This window comes from Leopardus geoffroyi, chromosome B1 (genome assembly GCF_018350155.1).
Source record: "Leopardus geoffroyi isolate Oge1 chromosome B1, O.geoffroyi_Oge1_pat1.0, whole genome shotgun sequence".
Lineage (NCBI taxonomy): Eukaryota > Metazoa > Chordata > Mammalia > Carnivora > Felidae > Leopardus > Leopardus geoffroyi.
In genome coordinates, this window is record NC_059327.1 from 162,870,223 (window position 1) to 162,890,244 (window position 20,022).

The following is a 20,022-nucleotide window of genomic DNA, read 5'->3' on the forward strand; positions in this document are numbered from 1 at the left end:
GACTTATGCTCATTTACCATTCTGAAATCCTAGGGCCCTTACGAATTATGCTAAATCCACTCTGCCTGTGCTCTGCCCTAAAAGTGGAACAACAAAGCCTGGATGACAGCACATCTGTTGACAACATGGTTTACTGAATATTTTAAGCCACTGTAGAGACTACTGCTCAGAAAAAAAAGATTCCTTTCAATATATTACTGCCCATCGACAATGTGCCTGGTCACTCAAGAGCTCTCTGTTGGAGACACACAAGGAGATTAATGTTTCCATGCCCCATAACAAATATCCATTCTGCAGCCCATGGATCAAGGAGTCATTTGACTTTCAAGTCTTATTACTGAAGAAACACATTTCATAAGCATAAAGTTGTCAGAGACCACGATTCCAGTTGTCTGGCAGATCTGGGCAAAGTAAACTGAAAACATTCTGGCAAGGATTCATGATTCGAGATGCCATTAAAAACATTCATCCATGATTCATGGGGAGAGATCCAAATATCAATATGAAGAGGAGTTTGGAAGAAGTTGATTCCGTGCCTCGTGGATGACTGGGAGGGGTTCAGGACTTCAGTGGAGGAAGTCACTGCAGACGTGATGGAAATAACAAGAGAACTAGAATGAGAAGTGGGGCCTGTCGTTGTGACAGAATTTCTACAATCTCAGGGCAAAACATGAACAGATGAGGGTCTGCTTCTCATGGATGGGCAAAGAAAGTGGATTCGTGAGATGGAGTCTACTCCTGGTGAAGATGCTGTGAAGATTGTGGAAATGACAGCAAAGGAGTTAGAATACAGAATATTATATAATCTTAGCTGATAAAAGCAGAAGCAGGGTTTGAAAGGACTGACTCCAAGTTTGAAAGTTCTACTTTGGCTAAGATGCTATCAAACAGCATCACATCCAAAAGAGAAATCACTTGTGAAAGGAACAGTCCACGGATGAGGCAAACTTCATTGCTGTCTTATTGTAAGAAATTGCCACAGCCACCTTAACCTTCAGCCACCACCACCCTGGTGAGTCGGCAGCCTTCAACATCAAAAGACACCAAGATCAGCAAAAAGATTATACTCACTTAACGCTCAGATGATGATAAACATTTTTTTAGCAATAAAGTACTTTTTAATTAAAGTATGTACATTGAGTTTTAGAGATAATGCTATTATTGCACTCTTTAATGGACTATAGCATAGTATAAACATTAACTTTTACATGCACCAAGAAACCCCCCAAAAACATAATTTGATTCATTTTATTGCAGTGGTCTAGAAGTGTAATATCTCCGAGGTAAGCCTGTAAATAAATAACTTAAACAACAGAAAAATAATAATCAGTGTTACTCTATGGTGTAATGTCATAGATGACCTAAATATTATTAAAAGATACTAATCCTTATAAATAGAAGTTATATGGCAAAGAAATGGAGTAGTTTTATGATTTTGGAAAAAGTCATACTTCCAGATAATGCCAGTGCCTATGAAGAATATCCTACAGAGATTCTAAATATTGTACCAATAAGGTATTTATATTTTCACCATTTTTCATACCACTTACTCTCTCACAATAGCTAGTGTTGACTATATAAACTATATAAAGCAATCTGGGGATATACTGTATTAGCTTAGCAATAAAAAAAAATTCTTTCAAATCACCATTAATACCTAGTAAAATTAAGATTATCAACCAATATAGCATAAGGACTATTATAATGTACACTGATTATCTTGTAATGTCACTAAATCAAGTATGTTAAGAATTAACTATTTATACATTTTATCTTTTCAGTAGACAAAGGACTCATCAATGAATCACTACATCCTCATTCCTTTCCCTTTTCCTTTAGTTAATTCTCACCATATTAAAGACCTAAGAATCCTGGGTCCCATCACAACCTCTGAATGGTTTATGCTCCAAAACAAGAAATTTGTTGAATTTTAGAAACAACGTTGTCTGGAGTAAGCACTTCCAACCTATCCAGTCTTCTCTTTCCTCTATTTCTGAGACAACAGAATCTCTAAAACCAGACGTTTTTCATAATTCTTATCCTTTATGAAGACAGAAGTGACAATGGAAGGGAATCAAAGTTGTTGTGGCTGTAGGGCCAATTAAACAGTTGATATTTAGAGACCAAAAATTAATACTATAGGGAAGGACTATTCAGACCCTTAATGTGCCTTGGTACTCTTATCAAAACTGGTACCTTAAAATGAGTACAGCTCTCCTGAATTGCCAAGTAACTGAGTGGATGTGGCTCTTTAGTATAAATTAACTTTATTATTTAGTATAAATTGATATTAACTTATTTATAAATGTAAGAAAACTTTATCTCACATATGTAGTTATAATTATGAGCAGGAGCTAGTTTTTATCATTTACTGCTGGTATTCTCCCTAGGAAGAAAGTAATTATTATCTCAATCAGTCTTGCTATTTCATCCAAAACTGATTAAGGGGAATAAATACCAGAAGCTTAACGGAAATAAAATAACAAAGGCCACTGGATGTAAGGTTGAAAATATAAAAATCTGGGGATTATTCATGAATTTTTTTCTATTGCCACCAATTACACAAATAATCAAAAGTGGCTCAAATATGATAAAACTAATTTTCTGACTTTTTAAAAGAAGTAAATACCAGGTATCTGGCACCCAGAAGAGGTCTACTAAAAGGAAATCAGGATACAAAAAAACAACCAGAGATTTTCACTTCAATCTCTTCACAGGATATATTTTTTTGAACCTACTCCAATTCTGAAAGTATCTTTAAACCTTTTCTGAACAAGTTAACATGGTTTATGTATACATAAGCTATGTATACAATTAGCAATTTTAGTGATCACTATCATACCTTGGATCACAATTTTCATATCTGTCCAGTCTTCTCTATTAGCGTATTCTTTGCTGTGCTGACATAGCACATACAGATTTGTTTTCACTCCGAATCTATTAAAGATTTAACATAAGTTTCCTATCTATTAATTATAATGCAGTGCAATCAGTGAAGACTTTATTTTCAAATATATATTTTAATTATTAGAATTCAAAATAGAAGAAACACTCATGGTTATTTTTCTCTCAAAATCAAATGTCTTATTTACTATTTACCTGGTGGTGGAATCAGAGGTGGAGCAGTGCTGACAGTTGGAGGAGGTGGAAGAAATGGAGGAGGTGGAAGGTGGGTGGGAGGAGCTCCTGGAGGGAAAAATGGAGGTGGTTTGCTAAAATTGTTGTCTACTTCAGTAGCAGATCTTTCAGAAAGGACCTAAAATTAAAATATAGTTAATTTTAAAAACATACCTAAGATTAAAAACTCAGTAAATTTATTTAAGAAACAAAGTAAAAAGTTTTATTCACATAGCACATATTTTGAAGCAAATTTTCCATGTCTGTGATTTATGTGTATATGTACAGATGTGAGTATATACTCACACACACTATTTAAGATGTCCACATAAAGCCTAGAATAAATGATTGAATCATTACCAAAAAAACTTAGTAAGAATAAAAACATTCTGGGGCGCCTGGGTGGCTCAGTCAGTTAAGCATCCAATTTCAGCTCAGGTCATGATCTCATGGTTCATGAGTTTGAGCCCCACATCAGGCTCTGTGCCGACAGCTCAGGGCCTGGAGCCTGCTTTGGATTCTGTCTCCCTCTCTCTATGACCCTCCCCTGCTCACACCCTCTCTGTCTCTCTCTCTCTCAAAAATAAGCATTAAAAAAAACTTTAGAAAAGAATAAAAACATTCTCAACGAGATTATTTATAAATTAAGTACTTTATAAATATAATGTGATAAGTATTATCTTTGTTACCCAACCAAGTTACTGTACTCACATTAAGGCAATGTAATCATTAGTCAGATAGTAGCATTAAGAAATCAACATGGCAACAGAAGAGATCTTCACTATACCAGGGCCTATCAGCAGGTGGTATGCATTAACAGGGTGCAAATAATAGGCAGCCCGATATATAAATAACTTTTTCATGTGAGCCTTGTAAATTTAAGAACAAGGGTTCATACTTGAAAAGTGGAAGTGTTTACAAAATAGTGATTTGTGTAAAAAGGTAAGGGACAGGCAGCAAACCTACAGAAGTGACACACAGAAATCTGGATTTTTGTCAGGCCTCCCTGAGGGATTCTGATGTGCAAACACATTTAAGAAAACAGCAGAAACAGACAACATAATGTGCTTTTAATGTACACTTCTAAAAATCCTTGCTGGCTGAAGGGTATCATTTAAACATAATCCCTCTTTTCATTAACTTCTTCATTTTTAAGTATAGCAATTTTTGTAACACTTATGCTGATAAGCTATTTTTTAAAGTAGGGAACAGAATTATTCTAAGAAATCCAGGCATTTTAATGGTGGGGAAAAGAAGAGAGAACTATCTACCAGCTTAGAAATGATTTACCCTCAAGCATGCTAAAAACAAGATTAATTTATTAAAAGTAATGAGGATCAAAACACTTTGACATTTTTTAAAGCACTGAGAAAAAGGAAATAATTTTTAAAAACGTATGATCAAGCTAATAGCTGAAAATCTGTTACTAAAGTTCTAACTTGAATTATCCAAGTTACTAATACCTCATCTCCTTTCATTATTTCACTTGAAAACAAAGAAAATCTACTTCCCCCCAAAATGTCACATTTAATAAATTATGTATGTCCCTACAATGAAACTATCATAAAGAAATTTTAAATATTTTTAAGAATATGGAAAAATGCAAATGATAATTTTTTTTAAAGGATACACAAAAAAGAATCATAATAGTATATCGTAATCTTGCTTGGTGACAAAGAGAAGTAAGTACCAGAGTGTTAAGAGTGGTTATCTTTAGATGCTAGAATTATCGGTAGTTTTATTTCCTTCTTTAAACTTTTCCAATATTTCCCTTTTTTAGTCCAATTAGCCTATATATTATGCTTACAGCAAAAAAAAAAAAAAAAAAAAGAAAGAGAAAGAGAAAGAAATCTTACTGAAAAAGATCTAAAGGTAATAACTTCTAAATAGAATAGCTTTTGTAATAAAAGTGATTAATTCCATATTTTATTTTATTTTATTTTATTTTATTTTTTTTTTTTAAAGTTTATTTATTTTTGGGACAGAGAGAGACAGAGCATGAATGGGGGAGGGGCAGAGAGAGAGGGAGACACAGAATCGGAAACAGGCTCCAGGCTCTGAGCCATCAGCCCAGAGCCCGATGCGGGGCTCGAACTCACGGACCGCGAGATCGTGACCTGGCTGAAGTCGGACGCTTAACCGACTGCGCCACCCAGGCGCCCCTAATTCCATATTTTAAATCTAAAATACCTAACATATAACATAGCACTATAAATGTATATTGAATAATTAAATTAGAACATGGATGTAATTCTTCAGTTTCAAAATTAATTAATTTTTAAAATACGAAACCTGTATGTTGCTGTTTTCGTTTGCCCGTCGTCTTCCTTCGACTCGGCTAATTGTTATAGTCTGACCAATAACATCGATTGCCCCAGGTAATCTCCTGTAACATAGAAATTGAAATCAATTCAGTTTCACCTAATTAGATGTTTGAAAAATAACACAAATATTAAGTGAGAAATAAAGTCTAAAACCTTTTGCAATGTACTTTATAAAATAAAATCAGAGGATAGTACACATTGAAAAAAACTTCACTAAGTTAGTTAGATCTCACTATTTCATACTGTCATAAAGACTAAGCTTTATTTAGTAAGCTGGAACCTATATACCCAATGACGATCATGTTAAATTCACAGATTTTCTTTTAAATTTACTTTTTTAACAGTTTCCAACTGAATTTATCTTTGTGGAACTGAATCAGGTAGCAAATGCTAAGCAAATGGAAATAAAATTTTTTTGGCCACTGTAATTGTAACACGTATCATAGTTCTATTACAGAAACGTAAAAATTCCCCCAGAAGACTTGAAATGAAATAATGCTCATTTTGATACACACTGTATTTTCCTTAGTGATTTATTCCAAGCATTAGAAAGCATACAATGGGATCCAGTTTTCCATTTCTGATAACTTGCCTTTAAATAGAAAAAATTAAATATTTAAATGCCTACTCCACCTCCAGTTGTATTTATAATCCATTAAATAAGTATATGAATACATTAAAAAGTGTGTACCAGAAAATGATGCTATAAATTTATCTAGGAGAAGCAAGTAAGTTAAATTTAAAAAAATAAGGTTAAAAGCCATTTAGTTAGTAGTTAAGGATTTTATGAAAGTATATATGCTTAACAAGTTACAGAAATCACTTGTAGGAAGAGGCAATGAACAATGGATGCAAATTAGATGAATTTCTCTTCATCTCTACTTTAGTTATGAACAATTCTGCCTTTAAAACTTTGTAAAAGTAAAACAACCAAGTGCCATGGATCTTTCCACAGTCACAACAGTTAGATTCCCAAAATGACTAACAGCAGCTACCATTTGCCAAATGTCTACACATCATACCTAAACCTCACAACAAAAGTTTGCACTTACTGAACTACCGTATAATTGTGTTAGAGATGTTAAAGCCAGGGCTCACAGGGAGGTCACTGGCATCAGTAATAGCTAAATGGCAAAACTCAACTTTCAAATCTGAGTCTTTCTGATTCCAAAGCCTACATACAGATCCCTTCCCTTGAGCTACACTGCCTTCTAGCAAGATAACTGGCTTTTGAGAAATTTAAGACTTCTGAAAACCAAAACTGGTGAAAGTTTGCCTCAAGGGAACCTTGAGACGCCCCGTGATTATGTGCTCACAAAAACAAAGACCCTAGAAACAGTATATAATGGCATCTGAAATGTCTTCAACTACATAGTCAGCTCCTACTTATCATCTTGCCCACTTCGAACTTCTATTCTATATAATTCTAATATAATTTTTAAAAAGTTCAAGCTTTTCTGATTTTATGCCCAGGTCATTGACTTTCCGGATTTCTTCATGATCTCAAGGAGCGAAAGTGATTTTATTTACTTAACTTGTACCCCTTCAATATAGCTGGAAACCATCCTAACATTCACACATTAGAAAAAATCCAAATGTCTCAGACATAAAACAAGTATCACTCCAATTTTTTCCCTAAAACTTAATTACAAAGCTATGACCACTGTAACTTTGTATCAAAACAGATGCCATCAGCCCTCTAATATCCACACACAACTCAGATTCCAACATTCCAACAGATACAGGTGCATATTCTGAGGCCAGAATTTCCCCTCACCATTTATTGCTACCAAGACTTCATTGTAAAAATCTTTACCTCTACTATTTCCTTTTCCACTCTTTTCTATTCCCGATTGCTGGATTCTCCCTTCTAAAACTTATTCCACCTGAAGAACAAATTCTCACACATTTGTTTGGATTTTCAATTTCTCCAAACTGCTGAAGTAGGAAAACTTAAATCTAGATTTAACACTCTAATGTCTTTCTATATACCATGGATTTGTAAAGACTTCTGCTTTCAAAAATTCTGGGACACATGGGAGTACTCACTTCGTAAAGTTTATCTTAAATATGGTCAATCTAATTTTTTCAGCTTTAAGTGAATTACTGAAGATTCAAAATGGCAAATACTAAGTTTCTAAAAACACACATGGAAAATTAGCCTTAACAAATGTACATCACTAGAAGAAATCCAGAAAACTACAATTTCTTACACATTATTTCCACAATAATACCTCTTTACCCAGGCATTTTTACCACACAGACTGATATATCTTAGAAATGTTAAGTTTACCATTTTGTTCAGAAATATTTTAGGACAGATACATAAGCATATACCGAAGTAACAAACAGCACATAATATTTAACAGAGATGATTAACTATCCAATGTTATTCTCAGGCCACATTATGAAAAAATGACATTGAACTATATTATTCTGAAAATTTTTAATGACACATTTCTATTTCAATGCATAAAAAGATTTAGTAGAGCTTTACTATGAGGATCTATTATAACTTGAGTTTCCACATGGCACAAGTTTATCTTTTTTAACTTTTTTTTTAATGTAACTTATTGTCAAATTGGCTAACACACAATGTGTACAGTGTGCTCTTGGTTTTGGGAGTAGATTCCCATGGTTCGTTGCTTACATACAACACCCAGTGCTCATCCCAACAAATGCCCTCCTCAATGCCCATCACCCATTTTCCCCTCTCCCCCACCATCCCCTCCCCCCATCAATCCTCAGTTTATTCTCTGTATTTAAGAGTCTTTCATGGTTTGTCTCCCTCCCTCTCTGTTTGTAACTATTTTTTCCCCCTTTCCCTCCCCCGTGGTCTTCTGTTAAGTTTCTCCAGATCCACATATGAGTGAAAACATATGGTATCTGTCTTTCTCTGACTGACTTATTTCACTTAGCATAATACCTTCCAGTTCCATCCACGTTGCTACAAATGCCAGATTTCATTCTTTCTCATTGCCAAGTAGTATTCCATTGTATATATAAACCACATCTTCTTTATCCATTTGTCAGTTGATGGGCATTTAGGCTCTTTCCATAATTTGGCTATTGTTGAAAGCGCTGCTTCCACATAGCACAAGTTTAACTGGGCTTACACGTTTGTTCAATAAGGCAGATAGCTAATATAGCTACCAAGATTCTCTTCTGTGTTGGACTAAACCATGTAGCTAAAGAGAGACAGAAACTAACCATGATGGAGATCTGAAGTTTCATTAATCTACAAGCTTAATACAGGCAGTGGATGTTCACAAGAGCCTCTACCTTTCGTGAATATGAAAATATCTCTGAAATTATAATGGAATTAAATTAAAATTAAAATGGCATATTTTGATGATTCTGATATAAACTGCTTACAAAGATAAAACAAAATTTTTAAAGTGACAGAATTAGGGCCAAGGGAAGACAAGAATTAATTATTAATCTTTTGCCACAAATTTATCTCTGAGCTTCTCATTTTTTTACCAGCCAAAATAAAGGACATCTTTAATAACAAGTCTTTTAATGTAAGATAAAAACAAAGCATTAACCCTGAAGACTGCTCTTCCCGGTAACAAGAGCACCACGTACAATGTGCTAGGAAGCACTGTTCTAAGCACTTTAGATACATTTACTCTTCAATACTTCCCTATGAAGTAGCAATTATTATTATTCCCATTTTACAGAAGAGAATAAAGAGAAAAAAAATTTCTCCTGAGTCCATGTTAAGAGAAAGTAGGATAGAGTACAGTTTTCAAACTTTTTTGACCCCAAAATATATTTAAGAAACACATTTTACACAGTAATCCAGTAAACATATATAAAAAACTAAAAGCTTCATGAAATAATACTTAACACTTATTAAAAAGGAAAGAGTAACATTAAAATCAAATACGAATTATTAGTATTAAATATCACACACACAAAAAAACACAATACAAACCCCAGAAATATTTGGTGGTTGAGACCACAAAATTCATTTCACACCCCACTAATGGACTGCAATCTCATGATGCTGTGAAAAACTGAAATAGGGACAAAGTCTCCAATTACTACAATGAAAACATAAGTGAATTTCACAGAACCGTTTCTCAAAATGTTCCTCAATATCAAGTGAAGCATAACAATGTACGATCCAATAAAAGCAATTCAAATCAGGGAGAGTAAAACCACGTGGTCTGAGTACATAGCCCTTTTGATGCAGGCTTTATCTAAAGATTTAACTGTACTTTTGAGCAAGGGTCCTTACCTAGCATACATGGGATACTGAGGGACCAAGAGGATCCTGAACTTAAATATATGCATGTGTACAAATGCATTTTTCAGTCAAGAGTCCACAGTTTGCAGGAAATTTTCAAAGAGGTTACTGTTTTAAGTACAGAACCACTACTCTAAAAGAATAAATGAATCATGTCCTTGAGAAATCTATGGATGTTGCCTTCTCACAAGAACTTCTAATAAGAACTGAGGAGCAATAATTCATGAATGCATTCTCTAGGAAAAAACGTAGATGTGACAGTTTCATATTCCCAAGTTAAGACACATGCAGTAGTATGCTTGCCTAACTCAGGTCAAACATCTAAAAAGATGGCTATAACAGTTTTGCGTGGAAGTTGGTATAACATCTTTTTTATTTTAGAAGTTTTTTGTTTTGTTTTGTTTTGTTTTAGTTTATTTTGAGAGAGAGAGAGAGAGAGAGAGCAAGCACAGGGGAGGGGGGAAAAGGGAGGGGGAGAGAGAGGGAGAGGGAGAGGAGGGAGAGGAGGGAGACAGAGGGAGAGAGAGGGAGAGAGAGGGAGAGGGGGAGAGAGAGAGAGAGAGAGAGAGAGAGAGAGAGAGAGAGAATCCCAAGCAGGCTCCTCACTGTCAGCACAGAGCCTGATGTGGGGCTCAAACTCACAAACCATGAGATCATGACTTGAGCCGAAACCAAGAGTCGGACACATAGCAACGGAGCCAGCCAGGCGCCCTGGTATAACATCTTTTAAGCTACTTTAGGAAAGAGAAGCATTGAAAGACATGAGGAATGAATTTAGCCACACAGGATGGGAAGGGAGGACATTTTAAATGGAGGGAATAACATAAGAGGAAAATAACATTTGCAGGATTCCAATTTCCAATTTTACAAATATACTATCTACCAATCTATATGCAAAAGAAAAAGCATGATATACCTTTGATACTGGTTACCAACAAAAAGACTTTCAAAGGGGCAAAATGTAATAAATTAAATGAGACTCACAAAAAAGAAAGTTCTATGAGGTTGTAAAATGCAATGCAAATGTTAGTGCCCATCAAAGCAAACTCTATCATTTTACCTCAAATTCCAAGGTGGTCACTAAACATTTCATTTTTATCTTTATGTCAAGCCAGAATCCGATCTCTCAATCAATGGTTCTCAATGTTTCCTACACATCAGAATCATCGGGAGCTTTTTTTTTTTTTCATTTTTTTTTAATGTTTATTTTTGAGAGAGAGAGACAGAGCACAAGTTGGGGAGGGGCAGAGAGAGAGAGGGAGACACAGAATCTGAAGCAGGCTCCAGGTTTTTAGCTGTCAGCAGAGCCCAATGCAGGGCTCAAATCCACAAAATGCGAGATCATGACCTGAGCTGAAGTTAGATGCTTAACTGACTGAGCCACCCAGGCGCCGTTGGGAGCTTTCAAGAATCCCAATGCCCAGAGTACACACCAGACAATTTAATTTCGTCTCAAGGGCTCAAGCATCCATAATTTTTTGAAGCTCCCTAGGTAATTCCAACACATAGCCAAAGTTGAGGACCACAACTAAAGACATGCCCAAGGAAGACACTTACATTGTATTCTCTTCTAGAAAGAATTTATAGTTGATAAAAAACAATACTTATCTCCTTATTACTGAATAAATATAAAGTCGCACTGACCAAGGCCTGATAATTAAAGTAAGACTATCATTCGTTGCATATATATTTTTATACTGATATTGTGAGTTTCGTGGACTCACACAGTACTACTTCGATACTTTTTTCAACCGTTACAAGAATAATCTTCTCTAAAGCATATGCACAGTTTATGAAGAAAATGTAATCTATTTTTCTTTAAATTTTTTTTTCAACGTTTTTTTATTTATTTTTGGGACAGAGAGACAGAGCATGAATGGGGGAGGGGCAGAGAGAGAGGGAAACACAGAATCGGAAACAGGCTCCAGGCTCTGAGCCATCAGCCCAGAGCCCGACGCGGGGCTCGAACTCACGGACCGCGAGATCGTGACCTGGCTGAAGTCGGACGCTTAACCGACTGTGCCACCCAGGCGCCCCATGAAAATGTAATCTATTTTTCAAGTGAAGATTAATCAAACATCCTGTGTTGAAAAATAATGTATGTTCAAAATAAAAATTAGAGAATTTAAAACTGTTTTCAGAGCACATAATTTATTGTCTAATAGTACTACAGTGAAAGAGACTACAGTGGGAGCAGAGATGCAAAAGGAACTAACATTATTGGGTGCCCCACAACAGGTTCTTTTGCAGCCTTAGAAGCCATTTAATCCACAAGTACTTGGTAGAAGTCCAATTAGTTTCATTTTCACAGCTGTGGAAAAAGGCTCTTTTGTGAGTAAAGTGCCACACCAAGATTCAGGCTCAGGTATGACTCCAAATTCTACTTCTTCTACTAAGTGTTTTCCATGCTAATTCTCTGGGGACTGAATTCTTAAAATGTTGTTACTTTTCAAGCTATCTTAAAAACAAAGACCTTGAACGCTTAAAGATGAACTACGCTAAACTTTGACTCAGTAGAGCACATAAATGTGCTCATTAGGAAAGCCAAATTTACTCACTTTTGTGCAGAGCTTGAAATAATAAAGCTTTACCTACCATATTTATGTTTAATTTTATTTTTTAAATGTAGGGAAAGATATTCTACAGGGAATTTTTAAAAATAAAAGCTTTCATATGTCCAATCACATAAACTTTTACAAGCTACATAATACAAGCAATACACATTCAAAGTGCTCAAATGCCATGAAGGTACAGGTACATCCTTCCAGTACATTATTTCACCAAGACATAATAAGCAGTCCAAGAACAAATGAAGAGGTCAATCTTAGACTGAATGTCCATTTAACATTCAGTTTTATTGTACATTTTATGTTTGACTATTGTAAGTGCAAGGTTTAAATATTTTAGTAATTCTGCATTAAGCAATTTTTACTTTTCCTCTTTCAAGAGTCTGAATCAGTTAAAAAGCCATGATATGAAAAAACAAGCTTACTAAGACAACCTAGAATATGCAACTACTTACCTAACAAACACACAAACTGGACATTAGGATAAGATTACAGCAATCATCCTTATTGCCAATTTCAATTTTCTGTGTTCATTAAAACTGCTTCATTCTTCTAGTTGGCCTAATAAGTGTCACAAATTTGAATTTATAAAACAAAACTCACACCCAACAAAATGCCCTTGCTACATACAGTTATGAAGACTACTATTAACCAAAGTTGGAAAAATACTGTATTAACAGGTATATATGTGAGATAAGAAGTCCTGAGTCTCCAAATACAGTAACTTATACAAAGGATTTCAATCATCGTTTAAGTGCTCTTACAAAGAGATTTATGCCATGTTTCAAAAACAAAACAAAGCAAAACACATTCCTCAGTTACACTAACTACAACGGGTAGAATCTCATTTTTTTTATCTTATGCTGTAAAGTGTGTGTATGTATGTGTACATATATATACATACACACGTACACCATTCAAAAGGAGAGCAGTAGCTTTAACTAGAGTTTTTTTTTCTTTTGAATTTTCAAAGGCACAAAACACGTACTGAAAATAGTGTCAAATTTCCTATTACCTATATTCCCTAAGACTGATCACAAAGTCAGAATGGGATTTTTCTGTGTTTCCAAAGCATCTTTTATTGGGGGGTGGGGGTGGGCAAGTAAAGTATAAACACTGAACTGTATTATTTCAGATATGAGAACTATTATTTTCTCTATAAACTACTTATCTTAAGAAATAAACCATTATATCAAAAGTACAACTATTTTAAGCAAAACATTCTGTCAAATGACTGATATAAAAGGAATTTTAGATACTAAAGTAGCAAAAGAAACAAAAGCAAAGTTTTAAATTACACTAAAACTAAGTGACTTAACTATATCTATGCCTTTGCTTATGAAAATCAAGCTGCCTGAATTGCAAGTATTAAAAGGCAGAAAACCAGGGATTCTAGCCCTGACTTTGCCTTTTAATTAGCCATAAATTTGGGCAGATTTCCTACTTTCTTAGATCTCCTTTTCCATGTAAACCAGGGACTAGCCAGAAAAAAAGAATTTCATGATTAAAAGGGACCTTCCTGATAACACAGTCTAGCCCTGTCGTATTAAAAATGTAGACACAGAGGCCTAGAGATTTTAGGGAACTGTCCTAAATTCACACAGGCACAAAACTAAACGTAATACCCAAATCCAGTACTTATGCCATGAAACTGCTGTTAAGTTTAAGAATATAGCTATTCTTTATATACAAAGATGGCTACTGATTCATTTCAATAGTACAATGATGAAAATTAAAGCTCTTATCATCTGGCCCTTTGGGGATCAGTAAACAGACTGCCAAGATTGCTGACCAGGTTAAATAAGTATAAATCTAGAGTTTCTCTATGCACTGTGTGCTATAATAACCAAGTTTGTTATTATACAGAAATTATATTAGCAGCACTCTTCTTACACTATGGGATTTCACAGAAATAGTAAATGTGAAAAGATTCATAGACTCCACGCCACACTTATCAGATCTAACTTTTCTTTATTTAAAGTAACTCTTTTGAAATTTCTACTGGTTCTTCAAGAATGCCAGTTTTAAAAAATAAGATTGGGGCGCCAGAGTGGCTCAGTTAAGCATCTGACTCTTGATTTCAGCTTGGGTCATGATCTCACAGTTCATGAGATCAAGCCCTGTGTTGGGCCATGCACTGTCAGCACCTGCTTGGGATTTTTTCTCTCCCTCTCTGCCCACTTGTGCACACACACGCTCTCTCTCTCTCTCTCTCAAAATAAACAAACATGAAAAAAACTCCTAAGATTAATATCATATAATCCTATGAAAAAAGGTCAATAAGCACTTAATAACAGGAAGATATGCAAATTTTCATTCTATAACCAGCAACACATGCAATTTATACTATTCTAAGAATATAGGTAATATATTTCTATCTGCATCAATTACTATACTTACATTTTGGATATTCTTTAAAAAAGTCAAAATATTTTTGACTTTGAGGTGAATAGCCACTTTTGAGAATGACTAAGCTTATTGTCTCCTAACAAGAGATCCTATCAAAGCCAAGCTGACTAGAAATTCTTACTATTCATGAAGAATATATAATGAAGTCCCCAAAGAAAAGGAAATCTAAAAAAATAAAAATTTGATCGTTTCCTCCCTTTGCTTTTCTTTTAGGTGTTATGATCAAAGATATCTGACCATAACTTACATATTTAAAAGTTTATAAATGAAAATAATTAAAAGCACATTAATGTAAGAGCATCAACCTGCCGAGGAAGAAAGTTTAAAATGCTGGAACAACAAAAACCAACAAAATACCACCCCCACACCATTGTTTAAAACTTTAAATAGTAAATGAGGGAGGTATCTCTGTATTTCTAAGTCAAGCAAACTGTAATTGCTCAGATTGATTACTATTGGCAATGCACTGTCATACCCTGACATGACTGCTTCTTACTACATCCCTTCGGATAGAAATTATGATTCCCATTTTACAGGCTCAGAGAGTATACAGTATCCATCCAAAGGCGCACGCTTTGTAAGTGTAAGATTTAGAATACAGACCAGAATTCTGCAGAGGGGGATCAGGAGTAAAAGCATAGCAACAATAAGGGAAATACTAATACTTCCTAAGACAGCTGGTAGACTCAATGAAATGGCTGCTTTATGCACTATAGTTGACATAAAACGTTTGAAAAGATTCAATGCAGTTCAATTTTACAGGTTCTAAATACTAGCTCAGAAGGCTAAATTTTATTCAACAAAGAGAAACACCCAGCGATTTTTTAATAGGGTGTGATATGAGAAAGAAACCTGCAGCAGTGGGGAGAAAAAAAACGCTTATTGAGCTATTAGATGGTTCCACGCAATTTATAATGTAGTATAAAAGTCAGAGAGAGAAGAGGGAAGGTGTGAGCTGATAGGGCCTGACTCATGATTTTTAAAACCCTCAATTTCTGTAATAAAAAAGCATAATTGAGGGGGCAAAAATATGGTACAATCCAATCAAAATTTATCTTAGTAATAAACAAAACAACACTGATGACCTAAACATCAGGGAGTAGCCAATGTTTAAAAACAGCCTTACCTTAGGTCAGGTGATTCGGCCCTCCCATATCGGTCCTGCCACTTCCCAACGCTGGAATTGGCTTTTCTGGAGGCAGTACTTGTCTGAGACTGAGAGGAGGTGCTGTTTCTGGTGAGATAAATTTTCTATGTTTTTTCTTACATATTGTTGTCTCTGACCCCCCTTGTTCTGTCTTTTTTTTTTTTTTTCCTTTTTTTTTTTGACATGCTTTTTCTAAAGTCCTTTAGCATGTTCCTATCGTATCATTTTCTTCAATTCTCTGTGGTACTAAAATCGCTAGTAGGTATTTAAATATTAACGTGTTATCAACACTTTAGTAACTCTAGAATATTTTCAGAAATCTTTTTCAAAATAGTATGTCAAAATGCAGAAATAAGAAAAGAACCAAGGGCTTATCAGGTTATTATCAAGAAATAAATTTCTGTGCTTTTATGAGTGACATAAACTTCCATGGTTTCACAAAACCTTATTCAAAACTTTTGAGATTTTTTTCCCCTACACTCTTCAATAGGTACAAATATTGTTAGTGTAGCAGTTAAAAGTAACACTCTGATGTGTCTTATAAAAACCTACACTAAATAAATATATTTCATAAAAATTCCATTTCAAAGTAACTTTCAAAATAACATTCTAAAGAAAGTTAATTATATCCCTAGTGCAATACTCCATAGAAAGTTCAGCTATTTACACTCTTGCCAGTCCTTTAAAAGACTAATAAGACACTCTTTCAATAGCAAAGTTTTCTATAGGAAAAAAATGTATGTTTATGTATCTGTTTATTTTTGTAAAACGAAACAAAGGAAGAATAAACTAGAAACTAGACACAATGAAGTTAATTATTAACAGGAGTGAAAGAAGCAGGGGAAAGAATGTACTTGGGACTCTCTTCAAAGTTTTACATTGGCAAAAAAAATGTCAATAAACATGGAGAAAAAGAAAAGCTAATATTGAATACAAACAGAAACAATGGATATAATACTTTAAGTGATTAATATAACCACTCTAAAGGAAACTTCTGACTATTTTAACTACATACTCTCATCTTAAAAAAAAAAAAAAAAAAGAATTCCAAAGAAATCTTGAATTCTATTTAATAGGTTTGGTTTTTGTAATGGTAAGTGCAGAAGTCCTAATCTGTTCTGAGTGTATTTTAGGATGAAGCAAAGAGTATATATACTGAAATTGTTGGGAAATAGGTTCTCAATGTGGTAAAACAGAGATGTAATCTGGATTAAGGAAAGGGAAGTAGAAACCTGTGGTGTCAAATGTGAAGTAAAAGAAGGATGAATGATTAAAATTATACATAAGGCAATTTTATATTGAAATTGGTTGTTTTCTCCCAGCCGTGAGTGCGGAAAATGCCTAGAAACAGTGACACTCCAACAGCAATGAGCATAACTGGTGCCAAGATCTTGGTTTCTAATCATCATTTCCCATTAAAAGTCATCAAGGTGCTTTCAAGTCCCTGGCTGCTCCCAAGGAGGGGCAGAGGAAGTACAAGATAAGCATGGAACATTTGGTAAAGCTAGAAAGTAAAAAAATCCTCAAAAACAAAACAAAACAAAACAAAACAAAAAACATGATGGGGACATGTCAAAAGGGCACAGGAGCCACTCTGAAGAGGCTCCCATGAAGCAAGTCTGAAACAATTTGAGCATCGATTGAATTACAGTATATAAGTAGTATATATAGTTTATATACTACATATACAAATAAACCATATTTATAAGCAACAAATACACTCTCTCACATATAAAATAAAAATTAATGAGTCTAGATGATAATAAATAAGTGGAGGAGGTGGGAAAGCCCATTTTTAAAGAAGAATGCCAGCTAATTAACATAAGAGAAATAACAGAGTTAGATAATCAGTATTTTACAGTCATTACAGTAGTAACGGGAAAAAGCAAAAATCAACAATGGGATTTTAAAGTTTGGGAAGTTTAAAAAAGAAACAGGATATTTACCATCTCCTCACATATTATTTATTAAATACAAACAGTAAAAACAATAACTTTGCAGTGCAGAAACCCAAAGAACACCATTACAACTAAGTGATTAAAGTTATCATCTCTAAAAATGGGGAAAATGACATCATGTACCTCAAGGCTGATGCACTGAGGACAGAACATCACATATGTAGTTTCCTGCCCAAAAAGCAAAACCTGAGCCTAATAAAGAGGAAACATCAGGCAAACTCAGATTGAGGGAGATGACTTACAAAACAACCAGACTGCACTCTTCAAAATTCAGAGTCAACAAATACAAAGAATGTCTGAGAAACTGTCTCAGATGATAAAATAATGAGATAAAAGAGTTAATTATAATGAATGACCCTGGACTGAACCCGAAATCAAGGAAAGAACTGCCATTAAAGACATCATTGAAATAATCAGCAAAATTTATGATTTGTATATTAACATACTGGCTCATTGTAAGATTTTCTCACTTTGATTAACTGTGTCCTAAGATTACATAACAGAATGTCCTTGTTCTTAAAAAATGATGTTTACAATTAACAAATGATTCAAAAAGGAAAATATTTTGGGCAAATTATAAAGCAAATATGGCAAAATGTTAATAAATGATAAATTTGGGTGAATAATATTCAATGTTCATGAGTGTTCAGTTTGTGAAAATTTATCAAGCTGTACATTCTTGACATAATATGAAAACTTTTAAAGATATAGGAAAACATTCTGATATATTAAATATTAACATTTCACTTAAGTATGCCAATTTGCTGGGCAACACAGAAAGTTAGAAACCCAGCATTTCCATCGATAAAGTACAAAGATCCATTTAAAAAAAGTTCTGTGCAAACATACCAATAGTCATCTACACATTAGTAAGGCAATCTAAGATTTTAAACAAAGGCAATACAGTGGTTAGGTCAGTAAGTAGTACAGCTCATTACTATTTGTTGGGCAGTCTCTATTATGTCTTAAATGGCATTCCTGTCTACTCCCTAAAGTCAGTAAAATTTTACTTTCACACAGGTCCTTCTAATCTCCATAAATACAAAGACCAAAACAGAAAAACACAAGTATTTATTTAGGGAAATACTTCACAATGAACAAAAGTGTGCTTTTGATCAAGTGAAGAGGAACCCAGAAAACAAACTTTCCTAATGAAAAACAGGTACTGTTCTCTGAATCAAGAAAGTGACAACATTGACATGTTGGGTATGTTTCTATAGGTTATGGTAGCAATTATCCACTTTTTTTGGTAGTAGTGATAGATCGACTAACTTTTCTGTCATTTCTTTAACCTTTTTACCGACCCTTTCCTGCCACTATTCTCCATCTCTCCTTCAGTCCATGGCCGTCCATCATTATAATCACTTTCTCAAGGACCCTCTCACCTTCCTTGCACCTTTGTCATATTTGCCTGGTATAACCACAACTCATATTAAATCCCACTAGCTAGTCTTCATAAACATACAAATACCTGGCAAGGGCAAGACAAACACATCCAAGCAAGCTGACTACTGGTCTCATTTTAAACACATAACATCAACTTCAAGAAAAGTTGGAAATGTACAGTCTCTCTCCCTTTGTCAATTTTTTTACTCTACTAATTCATTCCCACCAGCATATAAAAATGTTGTCATTTTTATCTTGAAAAAAAAAAAGTCTTCTTTTGACAGCACACTTCCCTCCAAGTACTGGCTACAATCTGACTCATTTCCCCCTAAGTTTATTCACACACCTCTAAATGACTATTTCAGAATTTCTCCTCTTGTCAAACATTCAACATCCACTTCTACATCCTCACATCCACCAGGTAAGTCAGCATCCTGTGTTGTTGGGAAAAACCGACTCCCATCATTATCTTACCTACCCACCCCCCCTTCTCTCCTGTTATGGAGTGAACAGCCCATCTCCTTTTTAAGGCTAACTGCGCCGCTTCCCTTCCCCCCCATTATATCCCGTCCCCTCTGATCTTAAGGACATTGTTCTAACAACTGTCCCTCCTTGCTTCTTGAATCATCAACTTCCCCTCTAGTAACTCATTCTCGTAAGTATACAAGCATGCTGTAATTTTCATTTTAGAAAAAAACAGCCTCCTGACCCCACATTTCCCTTCAGATACTGTTCCATTTTTCTGCCCCTCTCAAAAGTAAAAAGAAAAAAATTCTCAAAGAAGTTATACATATTTTCTCATTCTAATTCCTCTCCTATTCTCTCTTGAATCCATTCCAAAAAGTCTTTTTTCAATCTT

The 20,022-nt window shown here is 34.6% G+C and overlaps 1 protein-coding gene across 30 annotated transcripts in view; it reads right to left on the reverse strand.

The window, feature by feature from the left end:
• The window catches only part of FIP1L1 (factor interacting with PAPOLA and CPSF1), an 82,712-nt gene that overhangs the window by 34,411 nt on the left and 28,279 nt on the right, over nucleotides 1–20,022 (reverse strand). For 16 of the 30 annotated variants that reach the window (XM_045474045.1, XM_045474038.1, XM_045474055.1 and 13 more), the window contains 3 exons: nucleotides 15,799–15,906; nucleotides 5,410–5,503; nucleotides 3,100–3,256 (listed from right to left, as the gene is read on the reverse strand). In XM_045474045.1, coding sequence (XP_045330001.1) covers nucleotides 3,100–3,256; nucleotides 5,410–5,503; nucleotides 15,799–15,906 — 359 coding nt within the window. The remainder of the gene's footprint in view (nucleotides 1–3,099; nucleotides 3,257–5,409; nucleotides 5,504–15,798; nucleotides 15,907–20,022) is intronic. The other 14 variants (XM_045474061.1, XM_045474068.1, XM_045474054.1 and 11 more) reach the window with 1 other exon arrangement.